This window comes from Cannabis sativa, chromosome 6 (assembly GCF_029168945.1).
Source record: "Cannabis sativa cultivar Pink pepper isolate KNU-18-1 chromosome 6, ASM2916894v1, whole genome shotgun sequence".
NCBI lineage: Eukaryota > Viridiplantae > Streptophyta > Magnoliopsida > Rosales > Cannabaceae > Cannabis > Cannabis sativa.
In genome coordinates, this window is record NC_083606.1 from 74,455,208 (window position 1) to 74,472,203 (window position 16,996).

Below are 16,996 nucleotides of genomic sequence, written 5' to 3' on the forward strand. Positions count from 1 at the left end.
GGTGGATGATTTGATGAATTGGGCTCGGCGTGGCTCTATTTGGCCCATGACATTTGGGTTAGCTTGTTGTGCAGTCGAGATGATGCATACTGGTGCTGCTCGTTATGACTTGGATCGATTTGGTATCATCTTGTCCTTGGAGATAGACCAGTCTCAAGAAGTTCAGAGAATAGTTCAGAAGCAGTTACCATGTCTTGTCCTTTGCTAAATCCATCAATTAGAGCACCATATGCAGCAATATCTAACTCAATGCCCTTACTAATCATCTCATTCCTACTTTTCAGAGCAAGATCAATATTGTTGCTCTTGAAATAACCATTCATCAAGCTAGTGTAAGTGACTACATTCGGAGAAACCCCGTTTTCAGACATTTCTTCATAAGCTGCAATTGCAGAATTAGCATCGCCCTCCTTGATAAACCCGTCTATAATGCTATTATATGTCATGGAAATAGGAACAAATCCCATCTCAATATATTTCTTCAACATGTCTTTTGCTTCAGATGTTCTACCAGCTTTGCACAAGCCATTAATGATAGTGTTGTATGTGAAATCTGTGGGGGTTATATTACTTGCTTTCATTTGATCGAAAAGATCAAAAGCTTGTTCGGCATCACCTTTATTAAAATACCCATCAATCAAGACGGAATAAGTGATCACATTTGGCTTTAAATTCTTTTCAAGCATCTCCTTAAACAAGTTATGTGCCACATCCATTGCCCCTCTTCTGCAATGGCCAAGTATCATGATGTTATAAGATACTACATTAGGTACCATTCCCTTACTACTCATACTATCCCATATTCCACAAGCTTCATTAACTTTGCCTTTATTACAAAGCCAACACAAAAGGTTATTCCATGTGAACATGTTAGCAACACCACACTCAACAGCCTCATCAAACAACTTCAAAGCATCTTCATACGAACCGAATTCCAATACCCCGCGTAACAAAGAATTCACTACGTAGACATTTGGTTCGATACCTATGTGTTTCATTTGGTTGTAAAGCTCATAAGCCTTCTCAATCTTTCCACTCTTGGAACACCACTCTATCATGATTGCATAAGTAACCTTGTTCGGACTCAAGCCATGCTCGTTGAGATTATCGAACAAATCCAAAGCACTATCCAAATTCCCTTGCACACAATACCCTTTGATCAAACTTGTAGCAACAACCAAATTCAAAGGCTTTCCACACCTAATCATTTCATCCTTAATCTTCAATGCTTCAACCACATTACCCTGCTTCACACAAGCTCCAATAACACAAGTAAATATACCCTCAGAGGGAATCCAACCCAATTCTCTCATTTTCTTTAACAACTCACAAGCCATCCTAGAATCGGGTTTCTTACAAACAGCTTGAATCAAAATACTATAAGCCGCAGCATCAAGTTCGATACCTCTATCATTCGCCTCACTAAAATAGTTTTCGGCTTCCTCTAACCTCTCTTCCTTCAAACAAGACCTCATCATGACATGTACAGTTACACAATCACCATAAACTCCTTTCAAAACCATCTTATTATGCAATTCTCTAGCTTCAATCAACATGTTTCTTCTAACCAATACAGTCAAAAGAATATTCATAAAAGGAATCCAAGGAACTATCTCATGCTCTAACATCTTATCAAAACAAATTATAGCATCTCTTATCCTATTAGCTCTAACATAACTATTCAACAAGTAATTGAAAACCCTAAAATCCAATTCAAAATCAAACCTTGAACCACACTCAACCAAGTGATCAACAAACACAGATGGAGATGGACTTGAATCACCTGAAACAAACTGGTTAAGCAAGCTCCTAACTTGTCCATGAGTCTCAGAAAAACCTGTCAAAATGTGAAGCAAAACACAAAAGGAATCAATCCCTTTAGCAAAGCCTCTCATTCCTTCTACCCATTTGAAGTACCTTAAAGCTGAGTAAGGGTCTTTTCTGTGGTTTAGGAGATTGTTTATCACATGGGGTTGTGTCAAATCCGGTAATTGCGAAGTGGGTTGAGTAAAGTTTTCAACTTTGGTTTCAGGGGAAGATGGGTCTTGAAGATCGAGGCTTGAAGTAAATTGGGATTGAGAAGAAAGATAGCGATAGGTTAAGAAAGAGCGGCGGAAGGAAGGTGGGATTGGGCAATGAGAGATTGCGAATCCAAACCTCATTGTTAACTGATTTTAGCAAAGAGGAGAAGGAAGAAGAAGAAGAAGAAGTTGATGAAACAAAAAATAGGGTTTTTATTTACCTTAAACCCTTTCTTGGGTTGGGTCAAAGTATGGATTTTTATGTGGATAATGAGGTACTTTTTTCTATATACTCTTTATGGAGATTGAGTGAATCACTTTAGGCATGCTCATATGATATGCAATTCGTGTTGCAAACCTCAATCAATTCTTGTGGTCTTGATGGTAGAGTACTTTAAATCTTTGCCTCAGGTCACAAGTTCGAGGATTGTAGAGGAAGAAGAGAATCAATTCTAACCAAACCATATAAGATTGTACTAAATAAATTTGGTGTCAATAGTTGTTCAATTCAGATTAATTCTTTAGTTCGATTATGATTTTTAAAATTCCTGTCTATGGTTCAAACCAAACACCTAATACTTAATATAATTTTTTTTTATTGAATATTGATATTTAACAACAATTCAGCTTTACATTGATAATTATTTTAACATTGTGTTAAAAATATTTATTTTCATTATTATTTACATAATTAAATTTCAAAGTAAAAATAATCCAGTAATAAAATATTACAACAATTACGAATTACAAACTATAATTTCAAATCAAACCATTCCATTTTTTAGTAAATTAGTTTAGTTTGGTTTAATTTGAGCATTTACTTGGTCTGGTTTGATTTTAAATTTCAAAAAACTAATATATTAGTTTAGTTTGAAAACAAAAAAAAAAAAAATTAGATCAAACCAAACTATAAACACCCCTAAATCACTTCAAGAAGGGGGAAATTGATAATTTTTTAATAATATTTTTCAAGATGATAGTTTTTACATGGTGCCTAGCACCATGATGAAGTGTCGCTCTATAACTGGTTAACGATTTTCTATAGGGAAATTTGAAATCTTATGCTTACATTAGGGGGAAATTTTTCCCTTAAACTCTAAATACCTGTATTGGTAAGATGAGACAATATTTTGTTAAGGTTAATTAGTAATTTTTCCCCCCGAACTTTGACATGTACTAAATCGTGCCCCCTGAACTTTTTTGGCCGTTAAAAATTCCCCTCGAACTATTGAAATTGTTAAATTTAAGGACCTTTGTCTAATTTTAGTAAAAAAATTCTAACATGGATGAAAGTTCAAGGGGCATTATTTAGTACATATCAAAGTTTGAGGGGCATGATTTGGTAAACATCAAATTTTGGGGAGCATGATTTAGTACATAAACAATCATTGAAACAGTAAATTAAATGAAATTAGACAAAAATCCTTAAATTTAACAATCTCAATAGTTCGAGGGGAATTTTTAACGGCCAAAAAAGTTCAGGGGGCACAATTTAGTGCATGTTAAAGTTCAGGGGAAAAAATTACTAATTAGCCTTTTGTTAATTCCCACATTACCCCCCTCATTCAAACCCCTCTCTCTTTCCCCTCTTTCTCTCTTTCTCTCTGTGTCTCGCAAACCTCCACACTTAAATTTTTAGGATTTCAAGTTCGGGTCCGATGGGCCCGATGCCCGTCCGATGCCGTCCGATTGCACACAAAAACCACTTAAATTTTTGGATTTTTAAGGTCGGGTCCGATGGGCCCATCAGACCCGACCTTAAAAACCCAAATTTTAAGTGTTTTGTGTGCCATCGGACGGGCATCGGGCCCATCGGAACCGACCTCTAAAAAACCTAGAAAGATTCGACATTCGACAAAAAACTCATACGTTTTCAACCCTATTAACTAACATATCTCTTCCTAAATCTAACCCTAACCAACAGATTTCACACAAAATTGCAACATATTAATCTATTTCATGAATTTAAGCATAAAAAATTAAAGGAAAAAATTGAAAAAAAAAATGAGGGTTGGGGCGGTTGGGTGTGGGCGGCCTGCGTGGACGGTGGGGGCGGTCGGATGTGGGCGGCCGATGTGGGCAGTCTCCGTCAAAGTCCGGTGTGCATGCGTGGATGGGTGGGGGTTTGCGAGACAGAGAGAGAAAGAGAGAAAGAGGGGAAAGAGAGAGGGGTTTGAATGAGGGGAGTAATGTGAGAATTAACAAAATGTTATTAAAGTATAAACTCGCTATTGAGTTGCATCAATAGTGATAGTATACCTCACAAGAATGTTAGGCACCATGAGTGTCCTTTAGCCGACACACTTAAATTACACACAATTTTTTAGACATAGTGTGATAAAAATTCAGTTTTTGCTATGTATGAGTTTTTAGTGACCACATCACTTTTAATTATATAGTTGAGATTAATTATGTGTAAATAGTGTGTAATTTGAATGTGTCTTCTATATTATTATTATTATAAGTATTGAAAATAAATAAAAAAAAGTTATACCTAATAAAAATTAAAATATGTGGGTATGTTTAGCTAAATTTTTACTTTTACTTATACAGTAGAACCTCTATTCAAGAATACTCTATTCAAGAATAACCTCTAATTTATTATAAAAAAATGAAGTCCCAATTTGGGCCAGTTATAAATAAGAATAACCTCTATATTGTAATTAGTTATACATTTTTTAAGTCACGTATTAATAAAATATACCTCTATATAAGAATACTTAGATCTTAAATAAATATATACATATATTTTATAAATTTACTTATGTAAAATTAATAATTTTATTTCAAATTATAGTACATGTATAAATATTATATGTACTCGAAAATAATTTTAATATAATATAGTATTAAGAATTGTTTATTGGTATTTTTGTTACATTGATATTTTTTGATATTTTGATTTTTTTTTCAAGTGTAACTCTATTTAGTTATAACCTCTCAATTAGAGTATTATTTTCTTGGTCCCAAGTGTATTCTTTAATAGAGGTTCTACTGTAGTTAGAAGTATTTATAATATAAAATTTGGCATTTTAAGTGGATTATAAAAAAAATATGCTAAACCGAGTAATGACACAAAGTTGTGCATAAAAACTAATTAGGGCCACGACGCAAGTCTTACGGGTGCTTAACCTTGCTTAACCTTAGTAACGTTAGCCCATATCGTTTTTGTGAGGTTTGTCCTTCTAGCAACTCTTTCACGAGCTTTGAGCTTTTTGTTCGTCTTGTTTTCAGCATGGCTTACCATTAGTCTGGTCATCTTTTAGTAAAATTTGTTCGACTTTATCTCCGTTTTAGGGCTTTATTTCCTTTTTAACCATAAGTAAATTTTTACCTTTCAAAAAATAAGATAAATTTGCACCGTAAATACTTAAGTTTAACTATCGGTTACAAATAAATATCTTAATTTAATTTTTAACGGTAATAATACTTAAGTTATATTTTTAGAACTTCCGTAAGTATCTATTCATTAAGTATCACGTTATTATTCACGTGCTATTTTCTTATTGATATATTTAAATTTATTTTTAATTAAAAAATAAAAATTTAATGACGTGAACTTATTTAGGATGCCACGTGGCCGGTGACTTGACACTTAACGGTTATGTACTTATAAAAGTTTTTAAAATATAACTTAAGTATTGTTACCGTAAAAAATTAAATTTAAATATTTATTTTTAAATAAAAGTAAAATTTAAGGATTTATGCTGCAATTTACTCAAAATAATATAAAAAGAGGGGTTAAATTGTCAGAAAAAACTTTACGAGGCGCCATTTTTTGAAATAACTCTAATTTTGTGGTTTGTCAAATAACAAAGGTCGGTCTTTTATTTTTCTATTTCTCCTAATTTCTTCTTTCTTCTTCCTTCCTTGTACTCCTCGTGTCCAGCTTCACCGCCATCAATCTCCACAAACCCCAAAGCTCTAATCTTTCACGGTGGGTTTTTGCTGTTCTTCATCTTTTTCATCATTGCATTTATTAAATTTCATATGCAGTAATTTTCGTTAGCTACAACTTTATGAATCTATGTATGTTTGAGATATCTAATGGAGAAATGGAAAATTTTGAATCTTGTTATCTTAAAAATTATGAATGTTTACATAAGATTATCAATGGTTTTGGTCTTTTTATCTCAAACCCCTAATTGGTCCTCTTTTTTTGATTGATTTGAATTAGTAGCAATGTTGTGATCCTGTTTAGTATTTGGTCCCATTTGGGTTTATGGGTTTGTCCTTTTTAGCTCCAATTTCTGACCTTTTTATTGCTTTAATGGTTTCTTCTAAAGAAGGATATGGAAAAAAGGGTCTTTCTTAATCTCATTTCTATGTTCTATCAATGGTTTGAAAGTTGTGAATATTATGATCTTTTTTTTAGTATTAGAATGATGCTGTAGAAATTTTATTTAAGAGGACTCAAGAAGGTAGCTTTAAGCGTCAAATGGTTAGGTATGTGATAAGCCCCTGGTCCGATGTGTCTACAAAAGGAGGGACATAAAGGTCAAGCATGTGCCCAAGGTGGCATTCCATGATTGATTAGCAATATTTTTTAAAAACTATTTTCTTAGCTATATGAGACCCGATACTTAATTACATCAATCCCGGTATGATACCGAAGAGGGTGTTAGGCACCAGTGGTGCCTTTTAGCAATTCTCTAAGTTTTATTACAGCAAATTATTCAGTTTTTAGTCTTTGTTTTGGTTAGTAGTTGTTGCTGATGTAGCAAGCTTTATTCTCTATATATATAGCGAATTAAAACTCGGTTTCAGTCATGTTGAAAGAGTTTAGAATTGAGAGAAACCTCTTGGGAGAGATATCTAGACCTCTTGAAATGTTAGGATAGGAGAGAAAGCCTCTCGAAGAGCTATTTCGTGTAATTCTTTGGCGATTCGTAGAAGCATTCGGTTGGGATTTCAATATTTCTAATCTTAGAAAAGTCTATCAGCATGTGCTCACAAGGTCTGAGATTTGAGCTCGTCCTACCTACTTGGCGATTCACATAGTTTTTTGGTTCTGAAACATTCTAGTTTCTTTTAAAAGAAATTGTTTGAAGAGATGATAATACTTTCAATTCAGCTAGTGTACTTGTTTAATTTGTTTTATTTAAATCTCTTCAGTGTACACCAGAATTTGTCAACACCTTCCATTGGTGTCTATCCTGGTTCCTACATTTTCCTTTGGCGGCAGGCGCCATGGCTTTCCGGACTCGATCCTCAGCTCACCGGATTCCCCTCCAGCTTGCATCAGCTCAACGAGCCTTGGCCCTCCACACTACCGTCCCTTCACTCTCCTCCACCAGCAGTAGTAGTGCTCCAACCTCGTATGCCCGGGCTCCACCGCCCTCTATCACATCGCCAGGAGGGATCTCAAAGACAGCAGAGTTTGTGATCTCCAAGGTGGATGATTTGATGAATTGGGCTCGGCGTGGCTCTATTTGGCCCATGACATTTGGGTTAGCTTGTTGTGCAGTCGAGATGATGCATACTGGTGCTGCTCGTTATGACTTGGATCGATTTGGTATCATCTTTAGGCCTAGCCCAAGACAATCTGACTGCATGATTGTCGCCGGTACCCTTACCAACAAGATGGCCCCTGCTCTTCGCAAGTAAGCTCCTTTAAATTGTTTCATAAGTTCAATAATCATATAGTCAAATAATTTTTGTTTTGTAAAGACATAAGCTTACTTGTATAGGACAGTGTTGACAGAGTTACAAAGGAAAACAAAATGAAATGGCTAAGTTCTTCTGCATAATTGCTACTGTTCTATCTCTATTACTCTATATTTTGGCTATTGTGTAGAAAATGAAATAGCCGAAGCAGGTAGAAGATTCCACAGGTTTCGAGAGAGATTTTTCCTTTTGATATCTTGTATAGGACAGTGTTGACAGAGTTACAATACAATTAATTTATAGAAGGGCAAGAGGGAGTAGAGTCTACTGATTTCTATGATAGGAAACCTCTGAGTTACACTTTGTGTACAATAGGACATAGGAAGAGAATCAATGACACTATGAGCATTGCTATTAAACACTAGTGGTACATAGCACCACCACCACGAGGTCGCTCATTGCAAATAGTTTAACGATATTCCATAATAGTTATAAAATTAAATCATGTTAGGACCCGATCGTTAATTGCATCAATAGCGATATGATACATTGGATGGTGCTAATCATCACTGGTGCCTTTTAGCATTTCTCTATTTGCTATCATGTTAGTAATTCTGAATGTTTAAGCAGGTTTAGACTAACAGATATCGAAAACACCCACTCTAATCTGAGTTTTCTAATCTTGCAGGGTTTACGATCAAATGCCCGAACCTAGGTGGGTTATCTCAATGGGAAGCTGCGCCAATGGTGGTGGATACTACCACTACTCGTACGCTGTTGTTCGGGGTTGTGACAGGATTGTCCCTGTTGACATCTATGTTCCAGGTTGTCCTCCCACAGCCGAAGCTCTACTGTATGGACTTCTTCAATTACAGAAGAAGATTGGCCGACGCAAGGATTTCCTTCACTGGTGGACCAAATAAGAACCTTCCTTTCATTTCTATCCATCTAAGCCAGTCATGTTAGACAATCTTTGGCTATGTTTCTTCTTTTTATGGCATAATAATAATAAAAATCAAATCTTGGGTGGTTTGCCTTTGATTAAAACTGTGTAAAGTGTGTTCTATGGAGTTTTGACACAGATTATAAACCATTTTGTTTCTCTTGTTTTGATTGTTATAATTATATTCTTCTTAGAAATTGTTCAAAGGTTTATTTAATCTTGGGATTCCATTGACAACTCATATGTATACAACAAAATAATATATGAACTCAAAATTAAGAGAATTGTTTACATTATTGAGTAATCATTTCACTATGGTTTGAAGGTTATTAAATTATGTTTGTGCATTTTACTTTGTAATGTGTCTAGTGATGGAAATAATCAAATGCTTATTGTGTGTTTAAGTTCGAATCGTAAAAATAGTTTAGATTTGAATTCTTGAATCAAAAAATTAGTTTACATTATTATTTGTTTGGACCTAGGAATGGCAAATTGGGGTTTTTCCGCGGATCGGATCGGGGCCCCGACCCGATGGGCCAGTCCCGCCCCGGTACAATCGAATCGATATTCGGGTCTTTGCCCCGCCCCGCCCCGGTTAGGTTTTTTTCGGGTCGGGGATGACCCGATCCGCTAATGCAATAACTTAAAAATTTGAGTTTTGGATTTAGTATTTTGTAAAAATATTAAAAATTGATTCTTAGACTTGATTTAGGTCAAAATATTTTTGAAATATGACTACTAATGACTAAAGAAAAACTTGAGTAGTTCCACTTGGGTCGGTCTTGAAATTTATTGGGCCTTAGGTAGCAACAAAATTATGGGGTAAATTATAAAATACCTATTTTATTTATCAATTAACTAAATTTACCACTAATTTATATTTAATTGAAAAATACCTATTTTTATATGGACTGTACCCAAAATACCCTGACATAAGGGAATCACATGGAGAATATCTTGAAGTGACAAGGGTAAAATTGGTACAATGTTTAAAAAAAGAGGTAAAAATGATAGGCTTTGAAAAGAAGGTAAAAATAAAAGAAGACAATATAAAAATGGTATAGAGTCTAATTTCCATATTTTTAAGAGGTTGCATCATAAAATTTCCCAAAATGTTAGATCGGGCCCATCGCTTGGCCCAAGACAGACCAACTAGCCGACCCATCATCTAAGTAGGGACAAATCCAAATAGCATGTTCAGATCTCATCTTATCCTCTGAATTCAAATCTTGTGGCAGTCAGTAGTCCCGTGATCCGTAAGGGGAAATACCGGGTAAATTGTGCAATCCCACACTGCCTGGGGAAGGTCAAGTGGGATGATTCTGAGATTGTGTAGGTATTGGACTACACAGTTGAAGAGGGCTTAAATGAATTGATTGATACTACCTATATCAACAAGGTGCATCTTGTTTTTCGGTAGCCCATCACGAAAGAACTCCATAGTTAAGCGTGCTTGACCAGGGGCAATTTCAGGATGGGGACCTCCTGGGAAGTTTTCCCAGGAAGCATGCGAGTGAGGACAAAGTACGCGAGAAACACTCTTGTTGGTCTATAGGGTCAGTCATCAATCCAGGAAGCAGCCAGAGTGGCGTACTCGTGTATAAGAGCCATGAGTCCGTGGGTGTAAGGGCCCAATGAAAGCTTGAAGCGGGGACGTTACAAATCTAAACCACCTATCCCAGAAGGATGGTCGTTCTCAAAGTGATTACTAAAAACAATCCTAAGGAATAGAGATTAGGTATGACAAGAACTGATATTTAATTAAGTTATCTTTATCAAATTAGTTGTTCCCTACAAATACCTAATTCATATTACATAATGATTAATTAGTAGATCAACTTAAATTCTGAGTAATTATAAATTTCTGTTTATGTTATTAGTTTCTTTAATTCACTTGTTAAAGATTCTCAGAAAAATGATTTTTACAACTTCATTTTTAGGAAGTTAATAATGTGAAATTGTGAATGACTCATGAGAATTTAATTTACAATATGAACTTTTGACTATCCTAACAAATCAAATATTGGTACTTTTACTAGTGAATTAATGGTACTAAAGTATAAAGTAATAATTAGAAGGGTAAAAAATAATTGACCAAAACTAATTATGAACCAATACAAGGAGGGATAATCATTAGTATTAATTATATCAATGAACAATGTAGTTAACCTTAGTCAATATATTTCTATAATTAACTTTAATTTCATATTTATAGCGGAGTAATTATAAAAATAATAAATATATTTATTTAGTTGATGAGATTTAATAAATAATCTAATTTATTGAAGCTTGGTATTATAGGTTCATGGTTCTTAAATCACCGCTGCATAACACTATCAATGGTGTGGATGACACAAAATAAAGATGTTCAAATAATCCATTTTGAATTGACAAAATAGTAATTATTTATTTTATAATAAATATTTTTTTAAATATATTATTTAAATAAATTGGGGAGACAGATTGTTAGGACATACATCATCTTGTAATAAATATTACAAGATGGTGTTATTATTACACGGTGGTAGACGCCTACACTCATGATGGGCTCTACTGGGTTTATTTTTGAGTTAATTAATTAATTCAAACAATAATGTTTATTTAAATTTAAATTAAAAAATGGTTATAGGTATTTGAACTAAATATTATTTAAAATTTAAATTAATAAATATTTTTTAGGACTTTTTCAGTTTTAACAAAAAAAAAAAGTAACAATATTACAAAAATACTTCCAGCTGACCAAATAAACAAATATATAACCCAAATAAAAAAATTACACAAATACCACTTACACACACCTCCAACCCAGGATCCATGCTTCTTGGGCAACTATCGTGCAACCATCGCGCAACTACGCAGCAACCCAACGCAACCAAAACAAAAATTCAACCAGAAAGAGAACCACCATTAATTCCGGCGACTTCACCTGAGAAGACGAACATAATCAATGAAAACAAGGGTTGTTTCGAATTCATAAAAAAAGTGTAGAAAAACTATTACGAAACTAAAATTTTAACTGGAAATTCAGTTTAATTTACATAAACTAATGTCCTGACTTCAATTTTTAGATTCATGAAAGGCAGATCTCAAAAAGTTGATCTGGAGTTCCCAAACAATTCAACTTAAGTATAATCCAAAAAAAATTACATCGATACTATAGTAAAATGTTTATCCTGGTGTATTTTTATTGTTTGCAAAGATCTAATTGTGACAGTCAGTAGTCTCATGATCCGTAAGGGGAAATATCAGACAAGCTGTGCAATCCCACATCGCCTGGGAAAGGTCAAGTGTGATGATTCTGAGACTGTATAGGTATGGGACTGCACAGTTGAAGAGAGCTTAAATAGATTGATTGGTACTACCTATATCAACAAGGTGCATCTTGTTTTTCGGTAGCCCATCTCGAAAGAACTCCACAGTTAAGCGTGCTTGATCTGGGTCAATTTCAGGATGGGTGACCTCTTGGGAAGTTTTCCCAAGAAGCGTGCGAGTGAGGACAAAGCACGCTAGAAACACTCGTGTTGGTCTGTAGGGTCAGTCATCAATCCAAAAATCAGCCAGAGTGATGTACTCGTGTATAAGAGCCATTATTCCGTGGGTGAAAGGACCCAATGGAGGCTTGAAGCGGGGACGTTACAAATGGTATCAGAGCCTTGACCTAGCCGGAAGTGTGGTCGCTGAGGATGTCGGACCTCGTAAGGGGGGTGATTGTGACAGTCAGTAGTCCTATGATCCGTAAGGGGAAATATCGGGTAAGCTGTGCAATCCTACATCGCCTGGGAAAGGTCAAGTGTGATGATTCTGAGACTGTGTAGGTATGGGACTGCACAGTTGAAGAGAGCTTAAACAGATTGATTGGTACTATCTATATCAACAAGGTGCATCTTGTTTTTTTGGTAGCCCATCTCGAAAGAACTCCACAATTAAGCGTGCTTGACCTGGGGCAATTTCAAGATGGGTGATCTCAGGAAGCGTGCGAGTGAGGACAAAGCACGCTGGAACCACTCGTGTTGGTCTGTTGGGTCAGTCATCAATCCAAAAAGCAACCAGAGTGACGTACTCGTGTATAAGAGCCATTATTCCGTGAGTAAAAGGATCCAATAGAGGCTTGAAGCGGGGACGTTACACTAATGGTGAATTTGTTCATAGTAAATCATAAAGAGACATGTAGACAAAGTTACGTACGTGGAAACACTGTTCTGATTTATAATGTTTCACAACAGTTGCATAAATATTTTGCTAAGAGTTATTTCGTTTGATTGAAACCTTCGTCTGATCTAACCTTCGGCCAACCACCTAGGAAACCACCCAAAAATTTTCGTCTAATTGAAATCTTCGTCTGATGCAACCTTCGACCAACCACCTAGCAACCACCCTGCAACCATTGTCTGATTGAAACTTTTTTTTTTTTTTTAAAAAAAAAAACTAGTTTTAAACAATTAATGATGATAATATGAAGATATAAATTGCTAAAAAAAATACTATTGGTGCCTAGAATTTTTCTCCGTCGTTATTAGTGTAATTAAGTATCAGGTCTCATATAATTTAAAAAATAACCTTTAAAATTTATCGCTTACCAATCATAAAACGCCACATATAAAAGGGGTAGGGCATCACTAGTATCCAATAACAACACCTGCTAATTAATGATTGTTATTCCCTTACTATTTGTTTTGATGATATATTGTACCTGTGGATCTCTCTCCTATGGCAAATATCAGTCATAATTAACATCTCTCTTTCCATAATTTCATTATGAATAATTAGTTTGATTTACATAATGATGACGATGATCATACGAAGAAATACTCAATTTACATCAATTTTAGAGGAAAAAATATAGCAATTACTTCAATAAAGATATTAGAAATTAATTATTAGATGTCAACTCATAGTGGTACTAGATACTTTGGTACCCATAGCAATGCTCAATATTAATGGAAGAGAAATAGCAGCTTATGGTGCTAAGCACCACAAAAGGTAATATACTGCTATTAGTTTAAATTAATATGAGATCCTACCCAATTTAATTTAATAAACTATATAAGAAACTATTAACCACTCATAACATGCCACATCAGTATATTATTGAGCACCATATAAAAGGGCTAATAACAATACTCTTCAAATTATATAACCTAGAACACACACAATCCTAATTTCATTTGGCGTAGCATTCTTAAAGCAAAAGATCTTATCCATGCATGTGCTCAAAGAACAATTGCTAATGGGGAAAATTTCTCCATTCTTAATGATCCTTGGCTTCCACATAATTCAAACAACTATGTTGTCTCACGGCACCCTACTCTTGTGAATAAGTCGATCAACTGCCTCTTTCAAGTCGGTACTCGCGCGTGGGATGAGGATGTTGTGAGGGACCTGTTTGTTGCCCGTGATCAGGACCTTATTTTGTCCATTCAGCTTAGTGATTCGACCGCTAATGATGGTTGGAGTTGGCGACTTGAGACTTGTGTGAATTATTCGGTTAAAAGTGCATATAAATTCTTGCAAGAATCAAAGGGTGCTTGGTGCCGAGATACCAATACTGATTTTTGGAAGCGGCTTCGGTCATTAAAAATTCCTCCTAAGATCAGTAATTTTTTATGGCGAGCTGCTTCGGGTGTGCTTCCGACGTGTTTTTAACTCCAAAAACGTCATGTTCCTGTCAATGCTGACTGCCCTTTGTGCAACTCTAGTATTGAAACATTTCACCATGCGTTGATGGAATGCTCGTTTGCAAAGGCTACTTGGCATCGCATCATAGTGGACGTTGGGACTGGGGCTGTAACATTCAGCAGCTGGTTGTTGGAAATTTTTACCAGGGGGCACGAAGTTGAAATGGAGGAAGTGGCAATGGTGAGTTGGGTTATTTGGCGTGCGCGGAATGACTTTATTTGGCAAAAGAAGAGTTGGCTTGCTTCAAATATTGTAACATCAGCTAGAATCATGCTTGATCAATACAAATTTGCTCAGGGAAGGAAGGGCCTTTCGTTGTCTTCTTTAAATGATGGGGGGCGGAACTATGAGCGTTGGATTGCACCTGTGTTACACAAGATTAAAGTTAATGTTGATGGGGCTTTATTTGAACAAGAGGGGCGGTTTGGAGTGAGCTGTGTAGCTCGAGATCATCATGGAACCATGGTAAAAGCTTTTAAGAAGGGAAAGGTTGGGTATGTCCAACCCGAAATTGCTGAGATCGTAGGCATCAAAGAAGCTTTGAGTTGGATTGCAACTCATCCCTGGGACAATGTAGTGTTAGAAACGGATAGTTGGTGTGTGTCCAAGCAGTCCAAAGTAATGTTTTTATGTCCTCACAGTTTGGTCTTATTATTCAAGATGTTAGGAATTTACTTTTGGCTTTATCTTTTGTTAAGTTATGTTTTGTTAAACGATCTGCAAACAAGTTGGCTCATTGCTTGGCAAGAGACTCTTGTTTCTCTATAGGTTGTGTGATTCAGTTGGAGAATTGTTCCTCTGAAGTGCCTTCTATTATTTTGAATGAGTTTATTAATTAATAAATTTCCTGATTTATTCAAAAAAAAAAAAAAATCCCAAATATGTAATTAATTTTATTTATAATTTCTTTAATAAATTATGGTGTTGTTTGTTTTCTAAATTTTTAATCATAAAATAAAAGTAAAATTTTTGTCTTTGAAAAACAAAAATACGTTATGTAACCACTTTTGTTTTTCAATTTTAAAAACAGAAAATAAAAGCGTGTTCTGTAAAGTTTATTTTTATTTTTATTTTATAATTTTATTTAAGTCGGGTCTAGGTCCGGGATCGGATTCGGGTTAGGGTGGATTTGGGTTCGAGCCTAGTTGGAGTCTAAAATATTAATTAAGAAAAAAGATCTGTTTAAAAAATATTGAAAGTGACTTTTTTTTTGTTTTTAAAATTTTAAACCTCAATTAAAAAATTTAAAAGTAAAAACAGTTTTATAGAACATGTTTTTAAAAAATATTTTCACATTTTCAATTTTAAAAATAAAAAATTAATTAAAAAAGTGTTACCAAACGCCACCTAGACTAATCAAATAGGGAAATTTACACTAAATAATAATTTTTTTCTAAATTTTATGTTTATACTTTGATAAGAAATTTTTTACATTTATTCTTTCCCTACTTAATTATTTTTTTTACTGTCTTTTACTTATTAAAGCTTCAAAAAATCTTGTTTGGTAGCAGTGCCATAGTTTAGTGAGTAGTGATGATTAGTGTTGTAAGTTCGTGCGTGCCGTCCTGGTCTGGTCAGTATTTATCTGTGCTTTTCAAAAAATGGGTCGTGTTGTGCCGTGTCACAAAAAAATATGAGTCGTACCGTGTTGTGCCAATATTTTTAAGGGGTAGGCTAGGCACGGCCCGTAGGACCAGTACTTTCGTGTCGTGTTCGGATTCGTGTTGTACTGTGCTCGTCCCGCCCGTATTTCTTAAACAATCCAACCTATTTTTATATCCGAGCTTAAATTCATGCTTTATATTTTTATATTTTTTTACAAGTACTAAATTATATGTATAAGCAATAGTTATATTTATATAATTTTTTAATAATATTTTATAGATAATCATATTAAAAAATTATTATTATTAGAATTTAAATATTCACTTATAAATACTCAAACTTTTATATCACACCTTATAAATAAATTGATATATAATTTTTTTTTTCTTCATATTTTAATAATTTTAATTATAGAACTATAATATCTAGTATTATATTTAAGTTTTATTATTATTTTAATTTATTTATATCGATAAATTTATATCTATTATTATTAATTTATAATGTCGTGCACTTCGGGCTTATTGTGTATCGTGCTTACGTGTCGTGTCTTTCATACTTCTCGTGCCGTATTGTGCTTAAGGACTTATTTTTCGTGTCGTGTCGTGCTCAAGCTCATATTTTTTTGTACTTCTGAATTTGTGTCAATTTCGTATTGTATCAAAAAATTGGACCTATATTTACTGTACTAGTGATGATTATCTTATATATTATAAGACAATATTTATATATAAAACTAGCAAAAATTACGTGTGAGGCACGTATACTAAATTTTATGCTAGTTTTTTTCTATGTTATTTGAAAATGATACAATTAAAAATTAAAGAAAAAATATTATTAGTTATTAGGTGAGATTATTATTATGTGTATTTAAATATTATAGTTTATAATGTTGTCAATTAAAAGTGAATACCGAATGTAATATATTTAGTGTTTAAGAAAGCTTGATGATTTAAATATGTTCTTAGGTTAATCCAAAAATAAATTAAAAGGTGATGTTCTAATACTTAAATAAACATTACTTAAATGGGTGTAAGATAGAAAGAAAATTAAAAATCAATCTCTAAATTGTTGATAATTGAAGATAGCATTTGTCTAAAAATTGTAGATAAGAAAACTAATGATAGTCATTGGTGGATTTCAA

General features: G+C 34.1%; 3 protein-coding genes across 3 annotated transcripts; 2 read left to right on the forward strand and 1 right to left on the reverse strand.

Moving 5' to 3' along the window:
• On the reverse strand, nt 1-2,365 carry LOC133039021 (pentatricopeptide repeat-containing protein At3g54980, mitochondrial-like). Its single transcript, XM_061117827.1, has one exon. The coding sequence runs from the start codon at nt 2,160-2,162 to the stop codon at nt 126-128; it is 2,037 nt and encodes a 678-aa protein (XP_060973810.1). The 5' UTR covers nt 2,163-2,365; the 3' UTR covers nt 1-125.
• A 3,244-nt stretch (nt 2,366-5,609) lies between these two features.
• LOC115725601 (NADH dehydrogenase [ubiquinone] iron-sulfur protein 7, mitochondrial) lies at nt 5,610-8,806 on the forward strand. The gene is made up of 3 exons (XM_030655184.2): nt 5,610-5,958; nt 7,137-7,624; nt 8,317-8,806. Exons 2-3 carry the CDS (start codon nt 7,212-7,214, stop codon nt 8,549-8,551), a joined length of 648 nt encoding a protein of 215 aa, XP_030511044.2. The 5' UTR covers nt 5,610-5,958; nt 7,137-7,211; the 3' UTR covers nt 8,552-8,806.
• Nucleotides 8,807-13,495: 4,689 nt separating this feature from the next.
• LOC133039443 (uncharacterized) lies at nt 13,496-15,049 on the forward strand. The gene is made up of 4 exons (XM_061118353.1): nt 13,496-13,551; nt 13,746-14,138; nt 14,268-14,843; nt 15,016-15,049. Exons 1-4 carry the CDS (start codon nt 13,496-13,498, stop codon nt 15,047-15,049), a joined length of 1,059 nt encoding a protein of 352 aa, XP_060974336.1.
• Nucleotides 15,050-16,996: the final 1,947 nt, after the last annotated feature.